Source organism: Salarias fasciatus, unplaced genomic scaffold (assembly GCF_902148845.1).
Source record: "Salarias fasciatus unplaced genomic scaffold, fSalaFa1.1, whole genome shotgun sequence".
In the NCBI taxonomy this organism is placed as follows: Eukaryota; Metazoa; Chordata; class Actinopteri; order Blenniiformes; family Blenniidae; genus Salarias; species Salarias fasciatus.
Genome location: NW_021941384.1, coordinates 63,577 through 85,488, shown reverse-complemented (window position 1 = coordinate 85,488; position 21,912 = coordinate 63,577). Strand labels below are relative to the sequence as shown.

The 21,912-nt window shown below is 48.5% G+C and overlaps 1 protein-coding gene across 1 annotated transcript in view; it reads left to right on the top strand.

Annotated features, from left to right (window-relative positions):
* The window catches only part of pltp (phospholipid transfer protein), a 102,443-nt gene extending 80,571 nt beyond the window's left edge, over positions 1–21,872 (top strand). Inside the window, exons 9-15 of the mRNA XM_030087395.1 lie at positions 509–568; positions 3,031–3,195; positions 3,373–3,440; positions 21,138–21,180; positions 21,288–21,351; positions 21,529–21,605; positions 21,711–21,872. Coding sequence (XP_029943255.1) covers positions 509–568; positions 3,031–3,195; positions 3,373–3,440; positions 21,138–21,180; positions 21,288–21,351; positions 21,529–21,605; positions 21,711–21,809 — 576 coding nt within the window. The 3' untranslated portion in view covers positions 21,810–21,872. The remainder of the gene's footprint in view (positions 1–508; positions 569–3,030; positions 3,196–3,372; positions 3,441–21,137; positions 21,181–21,287; positions 21,352–21,528; positions 21,606–21,710) is intronic.
* The last annotated feature ends 40 nt before the right edge of the window (positions 21,873–21,912 follow it).

Sequence of the window (21,912 nt, the reverse complement as noted above, 5' to 3'; positions counted from 1 at the left end):
ACAGGTCCTGGCAGATATGTCGCCATTGTAAAAAAAAAGAAAGGTTACAAGTCCGTCCAAGAACCAAAACGCAGAACTGAAAGTAAATATTTTTATGGGTACCCACCGTTTTAGATTCGGTTCCTACTTAGAACAGAATTTTGGTACTGAACCCTACACACACACACACACACACACACACCTCCTTTATTGATCACACCTTGAACGCTGGCGTCTTTTCTCTCGCACTCAGGATGTTTTAATGAAAGCCAACATGAGCTCTGCATGAATAGGAGACCTTACACACACACACACACACACACACACACACACACACACACACACACACACACACTCTGGAGGTAAAACATTTTCAACCAGCAGACCGTCAGAAGACATACAGCTCACACGGGTGAAGTTCCAGTAATCGCTTCAGAGGTTCTGAGAAGAAGAAATTCATTTCAACAGTTCTGGACCTGTTTTGAAAAGTCAAGACTGCTGTTTCTGCTTGTGTTGTCTTTCTCTTCAGATGCCGAAAGATCTGGAAATGCTGCTGAGAACGACGTACTTTGGAGCAATAATGATGCTGGTAAGTGGAAGTACAGTAGAAAACAGTAATCATAAGAGGCAGTGAAACTATGAACACACAGCAGCAGCGGTGTAGAACAGCCATACTGGAGTGTCGAAGAGATCTCTGAGAACACACACATGGCCACCATTAGACACAGCTCTCCTGTTTAACAAGGCTTTGTGAAGGTCCTGGAGGAGGAGACAGAGCAGTGCGTCCAGTCGGAAGACACAGCTGTCACTCAGACGTTCCAGCTCCCTTCCTTTTAACGCAACACGTTCAATTCAATTCAGCTTTATTTATAGAAAATACAACAAATACAACACAGGGATTTCTAGGTTGCTTTTACACATGAGCAAAAACAGACTGTGGACAGGAAAAACTCCCTTTGAAAAGGAAGAACCCTGCAGAACCAGGCCCAGAGGAGGAGAACCCTGCAGAACCAGGCCCAGAGGAGGAGAACCCTGCAGAACCAGACTCAGAGGAGGAGAACCTGCAGAACCAGGCTCAGAGGAGGAGAACCTGCAGAACCAGGCTCAGAGGAGGAGAACCCTGCAGAACCAGGCTCAGAGGAGGAGAACCCTGCAGAACCAGACTCAGAGGAGGAGAACCTGCAGAACCAGGCCCAGAGGAGAACCCTGCAGAACCAGGCCCAGAGGAGGAGAACCCTGCAGAACCAGGCCCAGAGGAGGAGAACCTGCAGAATCAGGCCCAGAGGAGGAGAACCCTGCAGAACCAGGCCCAGAGGAGGAGAACCCTGCAGAACCAGACTCAGAGGAGGAGAACCCTGCAGAACCAGACTCAGAGGAGGAGAACCTGCAGAATCAGGCCCAGAGGAGGAGAACCCTGCAGAACCAGGCTCAGAGGAGGAGAACCCTGCAGAACCAGGCCCAGAGGAGAACCCTGCAGAACCAGGCCCAGAGGAGGAGAACCCTGCAGAACCAGGCCCAGAGGAGGAGAACCCTGCAGAACCAGGCTCAGAGGAGGAGAACCCTGCAGAACCAGGCCCAGAGGAGGAGAACCCTGCAGAACCAGGCTCAGAGGAGGAGAACCCTGCAGAACCAGGCTCAGAGGAGGAGAACCCTGCAGAACCAGGCCCAGAGGAGGAGAACCCTGCAGAACCAGGCTCAGAGGAGGAGAACCCTGCAGAACCAGGCCCAGAGGAGGAGAACCCTGCAGAACCAGGCCCAGAGGAGGAGAACCCTGCAGAACCAGGCTCAGAGGAGGAGAACCCTGCAGAACCAGGCTCAGAGGAGGAGAACCCTGCAGAACCAGGCCCAGAGGAGGAGAACCCTGCAGAACCAGGCTCAGAGGAGGCGAACCCTGCAGAACCAGGCCCAGAGGAGGAGAACCCTGCAGAACCAGGCCCAGAGGAGGAGAACCCTGCAGAACCAGGCTCAGAGGAGGAGAACCCTGCAGAACCAGGCCCAGAGGAGGAGAACCCTGCAGAACCAGGCTCAGAGGAGGAGAACCCTGCAGAACCAGGCCCAGAGGAGGTGGCTGTCTGCCATACCGGTGGGGATGAAGCCATAGGAAGAGGAAAAAGAATCACACAGCCAGATTGATTCTCTAAATCATCTCAGCGTTGCTCTGGTTGCCGGTGAGAGCGCCGTGGCGGCCGACTGCCCCGTCCAGGCCTACAGGTGAACTCTGTACAGCTTGATGTGAACGATGCTGCCTCTTGTCAAGGTTCAGCCATTCGGGACAGCAGCGACAGGTCTATGGCTGGCGGATGTGGTTTTCCAGGACTGTGGGACCACGCTCCTCTGTGATGTCCTGACAGGACAGCCCCGCTCCATCATACCTGCAGACTGGCAGCGCCGGGCTTTTGATGCCGTTCACACTCACGCTCACCGTCACGCCTGGGAGTGAAGGCATCAGCAGAGCTCGTGGGGCAAAATGCATCTGAGTCTAAAAAGGATGTCAGGAGCTCGGCAGACTCCTGTATGGCATGTCAGTGTGTCAAGTTACATCACCATGCCAGACCCCGTCGGAGCCAGAGGAGGTTTCAACTATGTCTATCTGGACTTGGTGGGTCTGTTTTGGTTCTGGTTCAAGGAACACACACAGTATGCCAGTCCCAGGGGTCTGGATGCTTCAAAGAGTAATATATATAGTTTGGATTTTGGTCCAAGACTAAATCAGTGCTCTGTAGACCATCAGTAGGATTTTGAAATCTTTCCTTTCCACACAGCAAAGTGTTGAGTTCTGAAGATGGGGTTTATTCTGATGTAGAGAGGTGTGTCCTCAGCTGGCATCCACCACTTGTGTTTGTGAACTTAACTGTAAAATACATACCTCGCATTTCTGCAACGTCGTGTAGTCACAGAAAAGTCAGAAGTAGCAGAAAACAACGGAGCATAGAAGAGAAACACTGAAGAGTCCCTGGCAGGTTTTCATTCCTCAGTGAAGACTGCCGGGGCTAGGGTGATTACTGATTATTGAAATGATTATTTCATATTTTATGTGTGTGTGCTGGACAGAATCCGGCTCTGGTGGACTCTCCACTGTCGCTACAGCTCGCTGTGAACTCTCCTCCAAAAACCACCATCAAGACGTCTGGAGCAACTGTTGTCATGACGGCCATCGTCAAGGTGATGGTTCTGCCTCCAGGACAAGATCCAGTCCAGCTCAGCAGCATGACCATGGTACACACACACACACACACACACACACAGCCTTGACCTGTGTGTTTTCTGATGGTGAAAGTCATTTCTTGAGTTCTTTGTGATCATATCGCTCACTCTTCGTTTGTCACGGTAGATTAACTGGTTGAACTGGACGCGCTGAGAATTCGACTCCAACTCGTATTTCTCTTCTTTTAGGAAGCGAAGTTTAATGCCAAAGTTTCCATGAGAGGAAAGCGTCTGTCAGTTCATGCTGACCTCCGCAGGTATTTACACTCCCATCTTAGCATGTTTCCCCTTCGAAAACCAAAAACCAGATCTGATGTGGTCTGATGTGGTCCGGTGTCACTGAGGTGTCACGTTTCATCTCCGTGTTGGTCTGGTTGTCTCATTTCAATGTGCTGCTGACAGTCTCTCTCTCTCATCTGCTGTCTCTTGTGATGCTATAGGATCCCTGCAGTGGTCTCACCTTTCTGTGATGGTCTCATGTTTTTTCACATCTTTATGATCATCTTGTGTCCTTCATGTCACGGTGGGACTCTCATTTCTATAAGCTGGTATCAGTCAATCAATCAATCAATCTTTATTTAATAATAATAATAATACATTTAATTTCACAGCGCCTTTCTGGGCACTTAAGGACGCTTTACAATAAAGATTAAAAACACATTACAAATAAATACAACAACAGACAATCTAACAGCAAACTAAAAAGAACGAGTGAGGTTACAGAAGATGGGCAGATTGAAACAGATGAGTTTTGAGTCTGGATTTGAACTGAGGCAGAGCGTCAGTTTTGTGGATGTCTGGTGGAGAGAGTTCCAGAGTGAATGCTCTTTCTCCATGGTGCTAAGGCGGGTGGAGAGAGGAGGAAGACCTGAGGCAGCGTGAGGGGGGGCGACGTGAAGGAGATCAGACAAATGGGGGGGGGGGGGGGGGGGGTTGTGGATGGCTTTAAATGAAAACAGAAGAATCTTGAAAATGATCCGGACTTTGACAGGGAGCCAGTGGAGCTGCTGGAGGACGGGTGATGTGGTGAGAGGAAGAGGTTTGGTAAGATCTGGACCAGCTGGAGCTGATGGAGGGAATTGTGGGAAAACCAGAGAGGAGAGAGCTGCAGTAGTGGAGGCGGGAGGTGACCAGGCTGTGGACCAGGATGGCAGTGGTGTGAGGGGTGAGAGAGGGGCGAGAGGGGTGAGAGGGGGGTGAGAGAGGGGTGAGAGGGGTGAGAGGGGGGTGAGAGAGGGGTGAGAGGGGTGAGAGAGGGGTGAGAGGGGTGAGAGGGGGGTGAGAGAGGGGTGAGAGGGGTGAGAGGGGGGCGAGAGAGGGGCAGAGGCAGTTTATATTGCGTAGGTGGAAGTGTGCAGACCGAGAGATGTTATTAATGTGGAGTGTAAAGAGAGTGAGCTGGAGGACCACACCCAGACTCTAACCTGAGGGGACGGGGACACTGTGGAGCTGTCCACTGTGAGGGACAGCCTGGTAGATCTGGACACTGAGGACCTGTCCACTGTGAAGGACAGCCTGGTAGATCTGGACAGTGAGGACTTGGAGACAACAAGAAGAAGTTCTGTTTTATCACCATTTAATTTAAGGAAATTTGAGGTGAGCCAGGATTTGATTTCAGAGATGCAGAGGGTGAGGGAGGAGGGGGGGAGTGGAGTTTGGCTTGCTGGAGAGAGAGCTGGGTGTCTCCGCATAGCAGTGAAAATTAATACCGAATTTCCAGAAAATGTTGCAGAGGGGAAGGAGGTATATGATGAAAAGGAGGGGCCCCAGGACAGAGCCCTGGGGCACACCAGAAGTGACGGGGAGGGTGAGAGGTGAAGGACTGAGAGCTCCAGTGAGGGAGGAGGGAAACCAGAGAAGGGGGGAGTGAGTGATGCCAATGGAAGAGAGTCTATTGAGCAGGATAGAGGGAGAAACAGTGTGAAAGGCCGCACTCAGATGGAGGAGGATGAGGATGGAGATCAAACCGTGGTCAGCTGCCATTAGAAGGTCATCTGTGATCTTTAGGAGTGCTGTGGCGGGGACAGAGACTTTGGTCCATGAAAGAAGAACAACAGAGAACGACAGAGAGAAAACAGTGTACACAGATAAACAGAGCATCACTGAGCATCTCAGCACTGCCTCCAGATGAGGACCTGGTCCTGCTCTCTGCAGGACTTACCAAAGACTTTATCATGTCTTGACTGGACTCCTCTAGCCTGTTCACAGATGAGAGCATTGAGAGTGAGCCAGCAGCTGTCTGGCTCTGTTCCACCTGGAGCCTTCAGCAATAAGTCCACTGCTTCTTTATGAAACCTGCAGCTCCTGAAATTATACCACAGGGGGCAGTGTTCAGTGGCATACAGCAGGCTTTAAATAAAGCTATTTTTACCTTGTCGGTACAGGTGCTGGATTTCTGTGCCAACATGTTAGCTTGAGCATATAATTTACACCCCTGCCTTTGAATGTCACCATCAACAGAAAGATGACTCCTGACCTCAGGACTGAGGGATTTAACACTGGCTGCAGTGTGGAGCTCAGTTCCAGCTAGAGAGAAAGTGGGAAACAATCTTCTGGTCCTCTGTTGTACTCACAGTCATCACCACACTCTTTTTGGCGTTGAACTCAATGCCATATTGTCTGCATATTCTGAGCAGATACTGATACTGGTTGTCGGTAGTCAAGGAGGCCAATAACCAATATTTACAGCCACTATTCATTTACAGTGAAATAAAAAATATTGGTGTCAAGACTTTGAATAGTGCAAATCCTCTCGGGTTTGCATAGCTCCTTCCTGTTTTTTTGTAGTTTTTTTTTTTTTAAAGCATATACAATTTCGAGGCAATCACTCAGACAATAAAGAAAAGAGAACACAAGCAAAAACATAAGAAATACAAGAGGGAGGAGTAAACAAGCAACCATGCTGCAGCCAAACCAACACAAGTCAACATCAGTCTAAATGTCCACTCATCTAGCCTCACATACTGAAATCAAACTGTAGTCTCCTCGATATGACACCAAGTTAAACCTCCAGAGAAGAACCAGGACCACAGGGGATGTTTTGAAGATTTAATTTTCTCTCCAGTTGGTGAAAACTACAAAACACCAGGGTTCTTACCTATAAAGCTCGCTGTGCACAAAACGAGCCCCAAACTCTGCGCAGCGGCTCCTCTGCGCCAAAAGCTGGTACCTATAAAAATTTTGCCAAGGGAAAAAATGCGTGTGACTCTGCGATCCTCATCGCCCACAAAACAGCTGCCGTACAGGACCGCACAATTCAGAGAAACTACGTGGAGAGGAAAAAGGAGAAGGAAATGGAATTGAAAGTCCTTTATCTGTCCCGCATGGGGAAACTGCAGGGTCGCAGCAGCAAGAAACGGAGAAAGAAAAGTAGAAAAATACAAAGCCCAACCATACAAGGAAAAGTTAATGATAATTTGTATGTAAAATTAGGATAGATATAATTACATTGTGGCGGTTGCACAAGGAGGAGATGGACGAGAGAGTTGAGCTGGGTGCGTTTATTAGCAGCACACAGGACACAGCAGCCATTCCAGGAAGCCACCCTCTGACAGATCATTCCTGCCCTTTTAACCTCACCCAGAGTGAACCACACCTCCTCAGGTGACTAAACCCTGCCCCTTCTAATGTGAGGAAACACCCTCTCCCAGAGGACACCACAACATAACAGAAATATACTGACGTGTCCTGCCCTCGCACCCCGTTGCTCGGCAGGTGATAACTACTGTTCAAAAACCACACCACTGCTTCTTTAGTGGTCTTTAATAATTGAAGAACAAATGGTAAAGCTGCAACACACAAACAGAAATAGCATCAGCGCTAGGTTACAATAAACAAGCATGCTAGCGCTAGCCGCTAGCTAGCGCTAATTAGCGTACATGCTAATTCTACAAAGAACACGTTTCCAGAAGCACTACCCATATCAAATATTTCAGAACATAAAGTAACAATCAGTGCATGTCTGTACATCATGTTCTAGCAACTCACAGGCTGTGCTGGCCCCAAGATACACAGTATCAGTCCAACGGACTGTCCTCAACATAGTCCTAAGCTTTACTTCTTATTGTCTCATGCTAGCTGTTGCCAAAGCTGTCCGTCCCTGGGAGAGGGATCCCTCCATACTGTGGTTCTCCCCAAGATCTCTTCCTCTCCCACTGGGTTTTTGGAGTTTTTTCTTGCCGGATGTGAGGGTCTAAGGCGGTGGTTGCTTCGTTTTGTCTCGTTATTGTGAATTTGACATATTAACATTATGCTTATTCACTGTTTTTATTTTTACCAACCAATGTAACATCTTGAAGCCTCTGAGGCAGCTGCTGTTGTGATACTGGGCTGTACAAAAGTACATTGATTGATTGATTGATTGATTGACAGTAGAAGACACAAAATATCCATTTTTCCTCACTCTCTGTTGGACAGGAAGTGGCGAGCCGTGACACTTCCGGTTTATTTCAAAATAAAAGTGCACCATAAAAACACGGACATATAATTAAAAATAATAACCTCATGCAGACATGTCGGGTGGCTCATAAGGAGCCAGAACACTCCCCACCTGACATAACTGAGATGTCACAGTCCAACGAAACTTGCTGCACAGCATCAGATACAAGGAGAACAACATCTGTAGCTGGTCTGAAGTCAACTTTAGCAGTACCATCTTTTACTACTTTAACTTCCACCTTCCTAACAAGTCCATCACTGCTCAAATGAACCTTTGCAATCACTCCCATTGGCCATTGGTTTGTCTTCACAAGGGGATCCTTTAGGAGAACCACGTCCCCTGGTTGCAAGTTGGGCCTGATGGAAGGCCATTTCCGTCGATACTGCAGCATTGACAGGTACTCCTTCCGCCAACGGTGCCAGAAGGAGTTGGCCAGACTCTGGACTCTTCTCCACTGCTATCTGTAGAGGTCTTTCTCCCGAGTCACCCGAGGGCACAGGGGGTGCCCCAGTCTTCTGCGTGAGGAGTGTGGCTGGAGTGAGGATGAACGGCGAGTCTGGGTCACTCGACACAGGAACCGGCGGCCGTGCATTGATGATGGCAGCCACCTCTGCCAGGAATGTGGCCAGGACGTCATGGGTGAGGTGCCTGGATCCAAGTTGAGCCAGCTGGGAATCTAGGATCTTACGTGCCACTCCTATCATCCGATCCCAGCTCCCTCCCATGTGTGATGAGTGTGGAGGATTGCAGATCCAGGAGCATCCACTGTCATTTAGGAATGACTTAATGTTTGGGTCATCAGGAATCCTTTTCTCAAAGCCTAGCTCTCTACAGGCTCCTGTGAAATTAGTCCTGCAGTCTGATCTCAACTGTTTTGGAGGTCCCCGGACTGAAAAGAACCTGCGGAGGGCATTGATAACGCTAGATGTGTCTATACCCTCTATGACCTCTAGGTGAACTGCTCTTGTGCTCATGCAAGTGAACATTATTGCCCAGCATTTGCTATCAGCAAGCCCACCCCGAGTACGACGAGAGGTAACTGACCATGGCCCAAACACATCAACGCCAACATAAGAGAATGGTGGCTCAGGACTAAGGCGTTCTTTAGGAAGGTCTGCCATTTTCTGAGACTAACGTCACTCCTCCTTGCTTGCGGCAAGCCACACGTGAATGAATGAAACTGCTGACCTGGCGTTTTCCTCCTGTAAATGAGGTAAATTGGAAGAGGCACAGTTCATGAAGTGGATCCAGCATCCAAGAGGAGTGTCGGTAAGAACACACGGAGGGAGGTTTATTGCTCTTCAGATGTGTTTATTAGTTGATGTATCCTGATCCACATGCAGTTCTGCAATAAACAATAATAAAGAAAATCAACTTCAGCCTCTATATTCCCCTCACATTAATATAAATTATAAATAGTCATACTCATGGATAAACGTAAATTATCTAAGTCTACTATCCAATAGGCACCAGAACAAAGAATCATCTCATCGAAGGCAAATAACCAAGGGGAGCTGAAGAATAAACACCGCCCGCCCGGACACACAGGTGAAGGAGACGAGCGCTCTAACATATATGCAGGGCGGAAACAATACAGATAAATCACGCGGAATAGAAACCTAAGGAGCTCACCGCTGCCCGCATGACATGAGCCAGTGTGGAAACAAAGGCTCCCGCCCCACCGAGGCGGAAACAACACTACTGAACGACGAGGAAACGTATTAGGAGTTTATCACCGCCCGCCTGGACTGCACAGGGGGAGGAGAACGAGCGCCCCTGACGGCACAGAACCCGACACTCCACCGGTCACTCGCTCAGGAATAACATGTATCAGAGTATTAAACAAGTGGCCCGGCACCTTCACAGCGACAGGAACGGGAACAAACAACATCTTCCTGTGGTGCGGAGGCCAGCACGGCTTACACAGACGCACAGATCACGGGAACAAACTCACATGGCGGATGAATGGCACTCACGTTCTGTCATTTACTAGGATCCGGGCATCAACCACAACGTACGCGTCTGTGAGGTAAGGCAAGTACCAGACTCAATGGCAGATCTGGTCCAACCCGCAGGTCGGCTAGTCCACAACTCACACCGCCGGCGAACGACCGCTGACGCCTCACGTTACTTCCGCCTGCTGAGAACCAACCCAGACACTCCCCAACCCCGCCTTTTATACACCTCCCAAAACCCAGTAACCTGCTGACCTTAAAGCACCCTCTGTAAGGTGACGTCCCTGGTGTCTAAGCTTTTCATGGTAATGGTGGATCAACAGGTTGGTTACATGGTGTTTGCGTGGCAGTATCAACGGGTGTTTCCCTGCAGTTTCAAGGTCAGAGTGGAGGAGGCGTCCTCCAAACCTCAGGAGGCCTGACTTGTCAAGGTAAGGAGAAAGCTTTATGAGGGAGCTTGTCTTTGAAATGTCTTTCCCTGTCTCTATCCTTTGCAGGTCTTCCGAGAAGCTTTCTCGCTGGACTGCTTTTATGATGGTTTCTGTTGCTTGCTCGAAGTCTGAGGTGGTGAGCTTGTGACACATATGCCATCCTTCTTGTCCTATGCCATCCTTCTGCCATCCTGCATTGTCCGTCTGATTTCTTTAGCTTGAAAGTGCGCGCAATGTGTATCAAGCAGACAAAGGCTCTGGTAAGTGACTTCCAGGTGGAGAAAGATCGAAAGTTTGGAGTCTTTGAACAGGGGTGTGATGCTTGGATGGCAGCAGTGAGCGAAGGACGAACCTCAATGTCTGTGTCAGGGTTTTGAAGCAGAAACATAACAGGTGAGTTGCTCTCTGTGGGTTTTAAGAGAAACTCGGGCCCTTTCAACCATGTGCTGGATGACAGTTTGTCCGCGGGTAGAGATCTAGATCCGTGGTCAGCTGGGTTGCGCTCCGAGGGTACATAAACTCCACTGAGTTGGGTCCGTCACTTGTCGGATGCGTTGCACACGGTTGTTCACGAAAACGTGAAATCTACTTGAGTCATTGTAAATGTATCAGAGAACAACTCGGCTGTCTGAGAAGAAACACATGTGACTGATCTGAATGTCCATTTCGTCTCTGATCAGCTCCCCAACTTCCACTGCTCACACTGCTGCACAAATCTCAAGTCTGGGGATGGTAAGCTTGGGCTTGGGGTTGAGTTTTGCTTTTCCGAATACAAATGCAAGCTTTGTCTCATCATCTGTGTTTGTTGCCTTTAAGTAAGCCACAGCTGCAATTGCTCGGGTCGATTCATCACAGAAGATACAGATTTCTTTGTGTTCGGCATTCATGAAAGAGAAAGAGCAGTACGGTCTGGGGACGTGAGTTTGCTCGAGTTGTTTGAGAGCATTTTTCCATTCCTCCCATTCTTTGAACATGCCCTCTGGAAGAGTCTCATCCCACCCACAAGTCTCTTTGGTAAGTTCCCGTAACAATGCCCTCCCCTGCATGCTGACTGGCACTGCAAACCCCAGTGGGTCAAAAAGATGGTTGATAGTGGAGAGAACACCCCTTTTTGTGTAAGGCTTTTCAGTTTTGGTGATTCTGAATGTGAAACTGTCCTTTTCGATGTCCCAGCATACTCCTAAACTTCTCTGCATAGGAGGTAACTCAGTGTTGAAGTCAATATCTTTGAGCCCAGTTGCTAAATCCTGACTAGGAAATGCTTTCATGACATTTGGGCTGTTTGAGGCTATTTTATGGAGTCTCAAGTTGGAGGTAGCAAGCAGTTCCTGTGTGTCTTTGAGAAGCTCCACTGCCTTGGACTCAGTAGGGACAGACTTTAATCCATCGTCGACATAGAAATGTTTTTGAAAAAACTTCTTGGACTCAGGAGAGTACTGTGTGTCTGACTGGTATGCTGCGTTTCTCAGACCAAAAATTGCAACAGCTGGAGATGGGCTATTGCCGAACACATGCACTTTCATTCTGTACTCGACAATTGGCTCTTTTGGGTCATTGTTGTGGTACCAAAGGAACCGGGGAAAGTTCCGGTGATCTTCTCGCACTTGAAAGCAGTGGAACATTTTTTTGGATGTCCGCTGTAACTGCAACCGCCTCTTCTCGGAAACGGAGAAGCACCCCAACCAGGCTGTTGTTCATATTTGGACCTGTGAGCAGCACGTTGTTTAAAGACACCCCTTGAAACTGAGCGCTCGAATCGAACCACCACCCTGATGTTACCCGGCTTCTGCGGGTGATAAACACAACAGAAGGGCAGATACCAGCATTCTTCGTCTTCCTCAAGAGCTGGAGCTGGCTCAGCATGATCTTTGTTGAACAACCCCTGCATAAAGTCCATAAAATGTCTCTCCATTTCAGGATGTTTCTTTAATGTGCGGCGCAGTGAGTTTAAGCGGCTGAGTGCTAGGCTTCGGTTGTTAGGGAGGTGGGTTCTTGGTGTGCGGAAAGGAAGTGGAGCTATCCAGCTATTTCTGTCGTCTTGGTAAAACTCTCTTTCCATAATCCGCAGAAAGGCTTGGTCCTCAAAGGATGGAGCAAGCTTTTCACCCCTTTCTGTCTGCTGAAAGATGTTCTCCCCTATTTGACATGAACTGTGGGTGTCCCAAGGCTTATCATGTGACTGGGGTTGCTCTTTGACATAGAAACTGTTCTGGCAGGGTGGTAGGAGACTTGGACGCCCGTTCTCTAGAACACTTGTTCTGTATGAGCCCACAACGGCTGGTTTATGAGCCCCCCAAAGGCATACATCCCCTACAATCACCCACCCAAGTGCAAGTTTCTGAGCAAATGGAGCATTAACTGGTCCGTTAATAATAATACTAATAATAATAATAGTAATAATAATAATAATAGTAATGATAATAATAATAATAATAATAATAATAATAATAATAATAGGTTTTATTTGTAACGCAATTTACATTTGAAGACAAATCTCAAAGTGCTACAATAGGAACAAGGTTAAAACAAGCACAGGGTTTAAAACATTACAATACAACATACTTTAAAAGCAACATAAGCGCTGGTATGTCTCTCTAAAAAGGAAGGTCTTTAGTCCTTTTATAAAAGTGCCCACCGTCTGTGGGGCCCTAAGGTGGTCTGGAAGAGCGCTCCACAGACGGGGAGCTGCAGCTTCAAAGGCCCGGTCCCCCATGGTTTTGAGCCATGTCCTGGGCTGAACCAGACGGTGCAGTTGGCCTGACCGGGTATGGGTGGAGGTGTGTGGTGTGAGCAGTTCAGTGAGGGAGGTGGGGGCTGCACTGTGCAGACAGTGATGGGTTTAAGAGGGGTAAGAGGAGAGGAGCGAAGTTGATGAGGAGTACCGGTTTGAATGGCTTCTGCTTTTGAGCCATTAAGCTGCAGGAAGTTTTGACTCGTCCACGCCCCTATATCCTCCAGGCAGGAACTGAGGGGGGAGACGGAGAGCTGTTGGATGACATTTTGATGTAGAGTTGTGTGTCGTCAGCATAGCAATGGAAGTTAATTCCATGCTTGCTGACGACACGACCAAGGGGAAGCATGTATATGGTAAAGAGGGAAGGACCGAGTACGGAGCCCTGGGGGACCCCACAGGTGACGGTGTGAGGCCTGGATTTTGCCTCCCCAGAGCCACGTACTCCGTCCTGTCGGTGAGGGAGGAGCGAAACCAGTGGAGGGCAGGACCAGTGAGACCGAGGTAGTGCTGGAGACGGTGAAGGAGGATGTTGTGGTCGACTGTATCAAACGCAGCAGAGAGGTGGAGGAGGATGAGGAGAGAAGTGGAACCAGAACCAGAGGCCATCATCAGGTCGTCTGTAACTCTGATGAGTGCAGTCTCTGTGCTGTGGGAGGGGCGGAAACCAGATTGAAATTTTTCATAGAGATTATTGTTTTTGATGTAGCTGGAAGGAAACAACTTTTTCTAGGAGTTTGGAAATGAATGGAAGGTTTGAGATTGGTTTGTAGTTTGACAGGGGCTCAGGGTCAAGTGTGGGCTTTTTGAGAAGAGGTTTTATAACAGCAGGTTTGAGTGTGGGTGGGACGATTCCTTTTGCCAATGAGTCATTTATGATTTTCGTTATGAGATGGCTGATGGATTGATTGTAAACTTTGAACAGAGGGGATGGGAGAGGGTGGAGGGGGCAGGTGGAGGGTTTGGATTTGCAGATGATTTCCTCGACCTCCTGCTGTGCTGAGGGTGTGAAGTGTGATAACTGTTGAGTGATTGGTGTTGAAGGAGTATCAGTGGAGGAGCTGTTTGAAGGTGAGAGAGAGGAGCGGATGTCGGCAATTTTGTGGTGAAGAAGTCAAAAAACGGTTGCAGTTTGTATCTGTGTGCTTGTGATGAGGAGTGATTTGTGGTTTGAGAATGTGGCTGATTGTGGAAAAGAGTTGTTTGGAGTTACCTGGGCTACTGTTGATGAGGGCGGAGTAGTGATCTGACCTGGCCTTGGAGAGGGCTTCTGCATATGATCTGCGATGTTCCCGGTAAGCCAACTTATGCACCGTCAGGCCAGATGTTCTGTAGGCAGCTCCAGGACGGCCGGATCGATCCATCAGTCTCAGCTCATTTGTGAACCATGGAGCAGAGCCGGAGAAGGTTACTGTCCGTGTTTTGAGCAGGGCATGAATGTCCAGGATAGAGGTGAGAGATGAACTGTAGAAGTCCATTAGGTTGCTGACAGTTGAAAGTGAAGAGGGGGGAAGCTGTTGCAGATGAGAACAGAAGGAAGAGGAATCAATGTTTTTAATGTTTCTGAAGGTGATCTGGTGCCTGGGTTTAACGAGAAATGATGTTTTGGGGACTCTGAAAGTGATAGCTGAGTGATCTGAAACACCAATATCATAAACCTCAAGGTCTGTAAGTGGGAGGGAGTCGGTGATGACGAGGTCTAATGTGGGTCCGGGAACCACTGGGTCCGGGTTCCTCCATCAATCAGTGGAGCAGCTGTTTTGTTCGATGCCCAATTAGAACTGAACCCATTGAATCCAGGCTGTCTCAATGGATCAGCTGATTGATGTTCTGTCTGCGATCCCTCAAGCACGGCTCTAGTCCACCTCAGAGACAGCCTCTTGGTCCAGGGTTCTGGTGTTCTGACTATTGGTCTCCCACAGTGGAAAGAGAGAGAGGGGGAGAGATCATTTTATTTCCATTGAAGTGAACACAGGTTCACAGATTTATACAATAAATCCACAACTCATTTTCCCCAACATCACCTTTCAGAACAGTTGCATAACAGTTGGGAGAGAGAGCGAGCAGGCGCGACCCCTAGCTGTAAGCTTTATTGAATAGAAAGGTCTTAAGCCTCGTCTTAAAAACTGAGACTGAGTCAGCCTCCCTTACAGACACTGGGAGCTGGTTCCACATAACAGGAGCCTGATAGCTAAAGGCTCTACCTCCTGTTCTACTTTTAGAGAACCTAGGAACCACCAGCAGACCAGCACTCTGAGAACGAAGCGTTCTCCTGGGATGTTGCTAAGTCTCTGTGAGGCAGAGGATGTCTATCCCTTTGTCCAAGATGTTTTGGTGAATGAGACTAGATTTCTTTGTCAGTGACTGTATATTCAGTTGCTCCAGTGTCATATTGCGATTTGAGTCCAGTTTATTAAGAGGCCGAAGCACAGAGTAATCCACTCCAGGTCTTCCAGTACCCCGCTCAGCCAAATCAGTGACTGGGATAGCGGCGCTCCGATGACGTAGTTGGCGACGCAGCAGTGGCACAGCAGTGGCGCGACTGGCCGAGATGTAGACTACAGGGATATGATCGAGTTGCAGCCACCGCATTTGGACATAAAGCAGCACCCCGATCCCCGGTGGATATAGCGAGGTCAGCGTGGAAGTTCCAGTGGAGCTCTGTTGATGTTGCTCGTCGGGAGCAGCGGTGTCGAGGTATTTGCGGGCAACATGCTGGGCAATGGTGCGCCGCCGGTGCTAACAGTTAGCCGGACTCCAGGTGAGCCGCGGTGGATGACAGCCACACCAACAAAGACAATCCACAGCCGCCACAGGGGTGGTAACCATTCGCAGACCACCGCTGGAAGGCAGAGACAGTGCAGAGTTCGTGGAGACTTCTGGGACACTTTGACATGAGAGTAGCTCCGGCTATCACTGTTAGCATAGCTGTCAAAAACAGGGTGCCATCGGGTTGACAAGCCGTCACTGTAGAGCACACCACCAAGGAGGACAAGTGGTACCAGGACATCACCGACAAAATAATCCAGCTAGATGGACTCAAAGTTGGCACCAGGGTTCAAAGATTTTGAAGCTGAAGAGAAGGAACGAGGCAGTGTCCAATGAAGTGACAGGTAGATACATGCACATGCACTACACAAATTTCACAGTGCTGTACGGTAAAATGTCACTTACTGTAGTCACTTGCTGTAGTATTTGCGTTTTACTACAGCAAAAATGCAAAAAGGTAGGACGGATTATTGCAGAGAAGCGGCGAACAGCCCACGCCAGCGTCCTCTCCGCTCACCGTCCACCACCGTGAGCAACAACAGATTCTCTGTTGACCCGTTCAAACACCTTGTGTACTTGTATTATGTCACGGCCTAACAGCAACATAGTTTCGATCTCGGGGTCAAGAGGTGGAAGCTGACTTGCCAGATGTTTTGAGGTGAGGATGGGCGAGAGCGACCTCTGGTGTTGGGATTTCAGACTTGTTGTCTGGGAGTGAATCACACGCGAGCAGGGAGGGCAGAGGAGAGCAAAACTGCCCGTCAACAGACTGTATAATGAGGTTCTCAGCTATGCAGCCCTGTGTCATAGAAACCCCGGTACATGTCTTCAGCATGTATGGCGCTTGGTTGCCTATTGGAATGTCAAAGGTGTCAAAAAGGCTCGACTTGGCTAATGACCTATTGCTCTGGTCATCTATGATAGCATAAACCTTGACTTTCCTATCTGGATGCCTCTGTGGATAGACGAAGGTCTGGCATATTTTAGAGCAGGAGTGCCCCCCACTTGTGACGCCACATACTTGAGTGCATGCTGAGCTGGTCTCTTTACTACCTGGACTGCTCTCCCTGCCGTACCCCTCTGTATGCTCCCCGCCCTGATCTGGAGTAGTGTCTCGAGCTTTTTTATTTTGTGTCCATGGAGCTGGACCTGCATGCAGAGCAGCAATATGTTTGTAGCTGTTGCACTCTGAACATGAAATTTCTGCTTTACAGTCTCTAACTTGGTGAGTGGAGGAATCACAGCACCTGAAGCAAATGTATTATCTGAAATATGATTTACGCTCATCCAGCGTCTTTCCTCTAAAACCCCTGCAGTTCTTCAGAGAGTGTGGTTTCAGGTGAATGGGACACTGCTTGTTAGTGAACTCATTTGTGTTGAATGAGCTTGTCTTGTGAGGCTTGTTTACCTCTGTTTTGTGGACGACGACGGGCGGTCGGGACTTCACGAACCTTGCGTGGTGGTTGTCATGAGTTGCTGGAGTGCATGTGGGAGCTGAAACAGCTGACTTAAAACTGGGGTCATTTCTCATTCTTGCTTGTTCTTCGATAAAGTTACAGAAGAATGAAAATGGAGGAAAACTCACTTTGTGTCTTTGCTTGAATTGTGTCCCCTCTGACATCCACTTGTCTTGAAGATTCGCTGGCTACTTATCAACAATAGGGGCAATGCCATGTGAGGTATCCAAATACACCAGTCCAGGTAGAGAGCCGTCACATTTAGCTGCATCAACTTCGGACAGCAGGTCACCAAGCTCCCTGAGCTTCTGAGGCTCTTTATTTGAAACTCTGGGAAAGCGATCGATTCTGTCGAGGAGAGACTTCTCAATAACCTCTGGAATGCTATAACATTCTTCTAGCCGTGTCCAAACGTGACGCAGGCCCTCTGCTGGATTGTTGAGATGAACAGAGCAAATGCGTTTGGCATGTCTGAATGATTCTTCTCCAAGCCACCAAGTGAGTAGATCCAATTCTTCACTTTAAGTGTAATCCTTCTATAGCATTATAGAAGGAGGCTCTCCATGCCCAGTAGTCCTCAGCTCTGTCTGTAAACTTTGTTTGTGCATCTGTGACTAAATCTCTTTTGGCCAGAAATTTAGTAAGACTAGCAAAGTCACTGTCCCCACTGTCACATTGCTTTGGCTGAAAGGGCGGACTGTGGGGGGAAAGGGAGCTCATTGGCTTGGGTGTGGTACTCACATACTTATAGTCACGCTGTTCTTGGATGGTGGCTGCTGGTAGAGGAGAGCTTCTGGTTTCATCCTTGATGTCCTGTTGACTTGTACATAAGGCGGCTGAATCAGCGACTGGGTTTGTGGCGCATTGTTGCATGGGTGTAAAGACTTAAGTGTCAGGTAATTAATTCTTCATCAGAATGGCTTGATGAGTACTTGAGGAAGCTTTGTAGTCTCTGTGAAGAGGTTGAAGCTGGAAGCTGGCTTAGCATGTGAGAGGTCAGTTTAGGTTGTGTGTTGTCGTGACTTTGTCATGACTCCCCATATTGGGCACGTTTACATGGACCAGGTAGAAGCGGATTATACGTGGCGTGGATTGTAAAATGTGTCATGTAAACAACCGAGTGGATCCGCTTCACTCGGAGTGGATTGTATTTTGGAGCCGATTGTACGAGGTGGTGTACACCAATCGACAATCCGCTCCGTGTCCCTTATAAGCGCGCCTGACAGCGGAGCGGATTGAACTGGGGGAGTGTTTGTTCTGCGCATGCTCCCTCATGTGTGACGAGCCAGTAAACGTGAAGCAGCACAGTCAAAAAACCAGCAGAGAACACCACAGTGGTTGAAAAACACTTTATTTAATAAAAAACCCCGACAGAAAAAACATTGGTGAGGCGAGATGGAACCAAATCGCGCAACAGCGAGTTGTATAAAGAGCTCTATAGCAGAATACAAGCGATCGCCAGCTGGTGTTATGGATTAACTGGCTCCCGTGTTAACGAATGACGGCGGAGGTCTGTGTAAACACATGCTGATTACAGCAGTTGTTAAAGTAAGACTCACAAATGACTTTAAACGTATACACTCACTGGAACTGTAGATAACCAACGTTTGCCAGAACAACTACATGTTTCAGTCATGTATTGGTCACAAGTTAACACAGGCACCAGTTAATTCGAAACATCGGCATGTGACCAGAGCTCACACCGAGACGTGGCGCTCGGTGCAGTGGTGCTGCAGCCAGGGGAGCAGCCGCTCCTTCAGCAGCCTATCATGGATTTTTGGGACATTATTTGAGCAGATATCAGCAGATAAAAACACTCTGCTCGGCGCTGAGGACTGCTGCTGCAGAGAGAAGACCTGGAAGTTCCTCGTGCGCATGTCACAGGACACTGTATAATCCGCTTCACCCAGGGTCCTTGTAAACGAGGATTCATCGTGGATCGCTTTGTATTCTGTAAATGAATACACTTGCGTTTAATACGATTGTTTACAATCGGATTGAAAAAACACCATGTAAACTGGGCCATTGTTTCTCTGATGCATGTGTTGGCGTTTCCCCATTTACCTCCTCTGCTATTGCTGCTTCAAACACGCTGGCTTTGGCGAGTGCAGCCTCTGCTTCCTTTTCTTCTTTCAGCACTTCTAGTGTGGCACTTAGTTCTGCTTGTTTCATTTTGATTTCTATCTCCCTCCGTGCAAACTCAGCACTAGCACGAGCTGCTTCAGCTTTTGCACGTGCTTCGACTGCTGCTTTGGTGAGTGAGCTGCAGGATCTGGATGATGAGCTGGAGCAGGCGGACCGTACCTCCAGGTGCTCCTCCTCCGCTGGCTGCATTGTTGCATCTGGACTGAGGACCAGGGAGCTGCTGTACCTCTTGGTGTAGCCGTTTATCTTACCCCTAAATTCCACTGCGTGCGTTCTGCTCAGCTGCACGCCGCTCCGCTCCGGTCCAACCGCCGCAGCAAATACGTTGCTATTTTAATGACTGTAGCTGATTCCATAGCCTGCGATGGGCTCCGTCTGGGTCCGCCCCGCCCCGCCCCGCCCCGCCCCGCTCCGCTCCACTAGTCCAAAATAGAGCCAAGGTCTATTTTTCTCTCCGGTCCGGTCCGTCCAGGTCTCCGTACGCATAAATTTCATATAATTAATTATAATACAATTTTGGACATCCTCTGTATACCCCCTGGATGCCCTCTGTACAATGGTACATGTTGGTTTTTGGCCCGTTTTTACATTATTTTCACTCCAAAAACTCATAAAATACTCAAAAAATCACTTCAGATAGGCTTCAGTGTGGGATAAGGCCCTCAGACTGAGAGGAGCAGGGACAGACAGCAGGTGCATCCCTCAGCAGATGTCTGAGAAGTCACAAAACCCCGCTAGCGGGCCAGCCAGCCATTCAGCAAGCTCATTGGCTACCAGCCCTGTCAGTCAAACATTTCTACCGACGTGATTGGCTCAGAATTCATCGATGACGAGTGATGACGAGTGATGACGTGGGTCCATCAGTCTCGGCAGCGGTTGGCTGGTTAGCCATCGGAGGGAGGGATGAGTCACTTGATTGGTTGAAATATGATGAATAAGCAACGGAAACCGATCAGTCGCCATATTGGATATCCTCAGCGCGAGTGAGAGAGGTCTGGATGTTTTTATCTGATAAAAAAATGGATTATTATCGGACGCGCACGCGGAGAGACGCGCCGCGTGCGCGCGCGGTGGCGCGTCTAATTCTGGATTATTTGCTTATTTCAAGACATGTTTTGGACAAAAGGCTATACTTTCTAGCTTTGCCTGGATGCATACGTTTGTACTGTGGCAGTTTTTGCTGGATTATCCAGATTATGGATCATCTGTGATCAGTTATGAGCCTCCAAAGGTGAGTTGCGCTGTTTACTTAATTTTGCTGTATGTTGGACAAATGTGTTTATATTACCCGCTGTGGTAATCACATCTGAAAGTGGTTTATACCAGCGGATTCATGAGAATATCAGATTTCTAACGGTACATAGTCTGTCTCTAACATACATAGCGTCTGTGGAATTTGCAAAATGCGTCTGGATATTTGATAAATGCATCGGGAGAAGTTGACCGGCCCGTGGGCGGGCTGAGCTTAAGGGGTTAAAGGTCTGGCAAGTGTTTTGTTGTTTGACCTCCTCAGGTATTGAGTTCCACTCACTAGCGCCCCCCACAGACCAGGCTGACTGACCAAAAGCACTCTTGACACAGTCTCCTCTGGCAGAGCCACGGTGATGCACACTTCTTTTTCTACTACAGATGAACTCTGCCAAAGGGGCTGGAGCCAAACCACGTATTGTTTTGTAGATTAGACATAAAGCTGAAAATTTTTGGAAACTGTCCCAGTTTTAAAGGTTATACTTTTTTAAGATTGCACAATGATGATAATGTCTTGGTTTTTTTGTCCAGAACTTTAATGGCTTGTTTGTATAAAGTTTGCAACGGCCGTGGCCAACACAGATGGACTGACAAACAGAACACACACGGAAAGTCCTTCATATCGCCAAGGCACCAGGTGAAAGACCTGAGGGCAGGAAGAACAATCAACAAAGGGGAGGAGCCAAGGAGCCTGAAACCCGAAAGAGTTTGAACACCACCTAAAACACACTCGACACAACAGGAACCCTGAGAACTCTCTGCTGTTTTCTTTTGTTGCAGGTTTAAGATCTTCTCCAACCAGTCTGCACTGGAGTCCTTGGCTGTGAGTATTTTCACTTTAGGGGAAACAGAAACATGCACAGGATGTTTCATGTGTTTCATGTTTGTGTGTGTGTGTGTGTGTGTGTGTGTGTGTGTGTGTGTGTGTAGCTAATTCCTCTGCAGGCACCACTGAAGACGATGTTACAGATGTCTGTGGTTCCTCTGATCAACAGTAAGTCTGGGACCATGCTGGGACTGGGACAGGACTGAGGGGACCATGCTGGGAATGGGACAGGACTGAGGGGACCATGCTGGGACTGGGACAGGACTGAGGGGACCATGCTGGGACTGGAACAGGACTGAGGGGACACATCCCTGAAGCTGCAGTGTGGATGTTTTGTGTTTTCAGACTGGACAAAGAGAGGAGTACGGATCCCACTTGCTGATGGGATGGATTTCATCGAGGAGGTGGTTGAGTATCACAACGTAAGAAGACTTTCTCATCAAACTTGCGTCTGATTGGCTGAAGGGCGGAGTGTGCTTGTGTTTTCAGTGCTGCTCCCGCTGACAGCAGCTGTGTTTTTCTCGTAGGGGTTTATTGTGATTGGAGCCAATCTTCACTTCAGTAAAGGACTGAGAGACATGGTGGCAGGAAGCATGGAGACCGCTGCCCAGAACAACACCCTGTGAAGTCTGCAGATGAAGACTCTTTACAGCAAATACACACTATTTAAATAAATACAGGAAAGAGGATATGAGAATTTCAGCTTTATTGCACCTTTCACGGATGCTG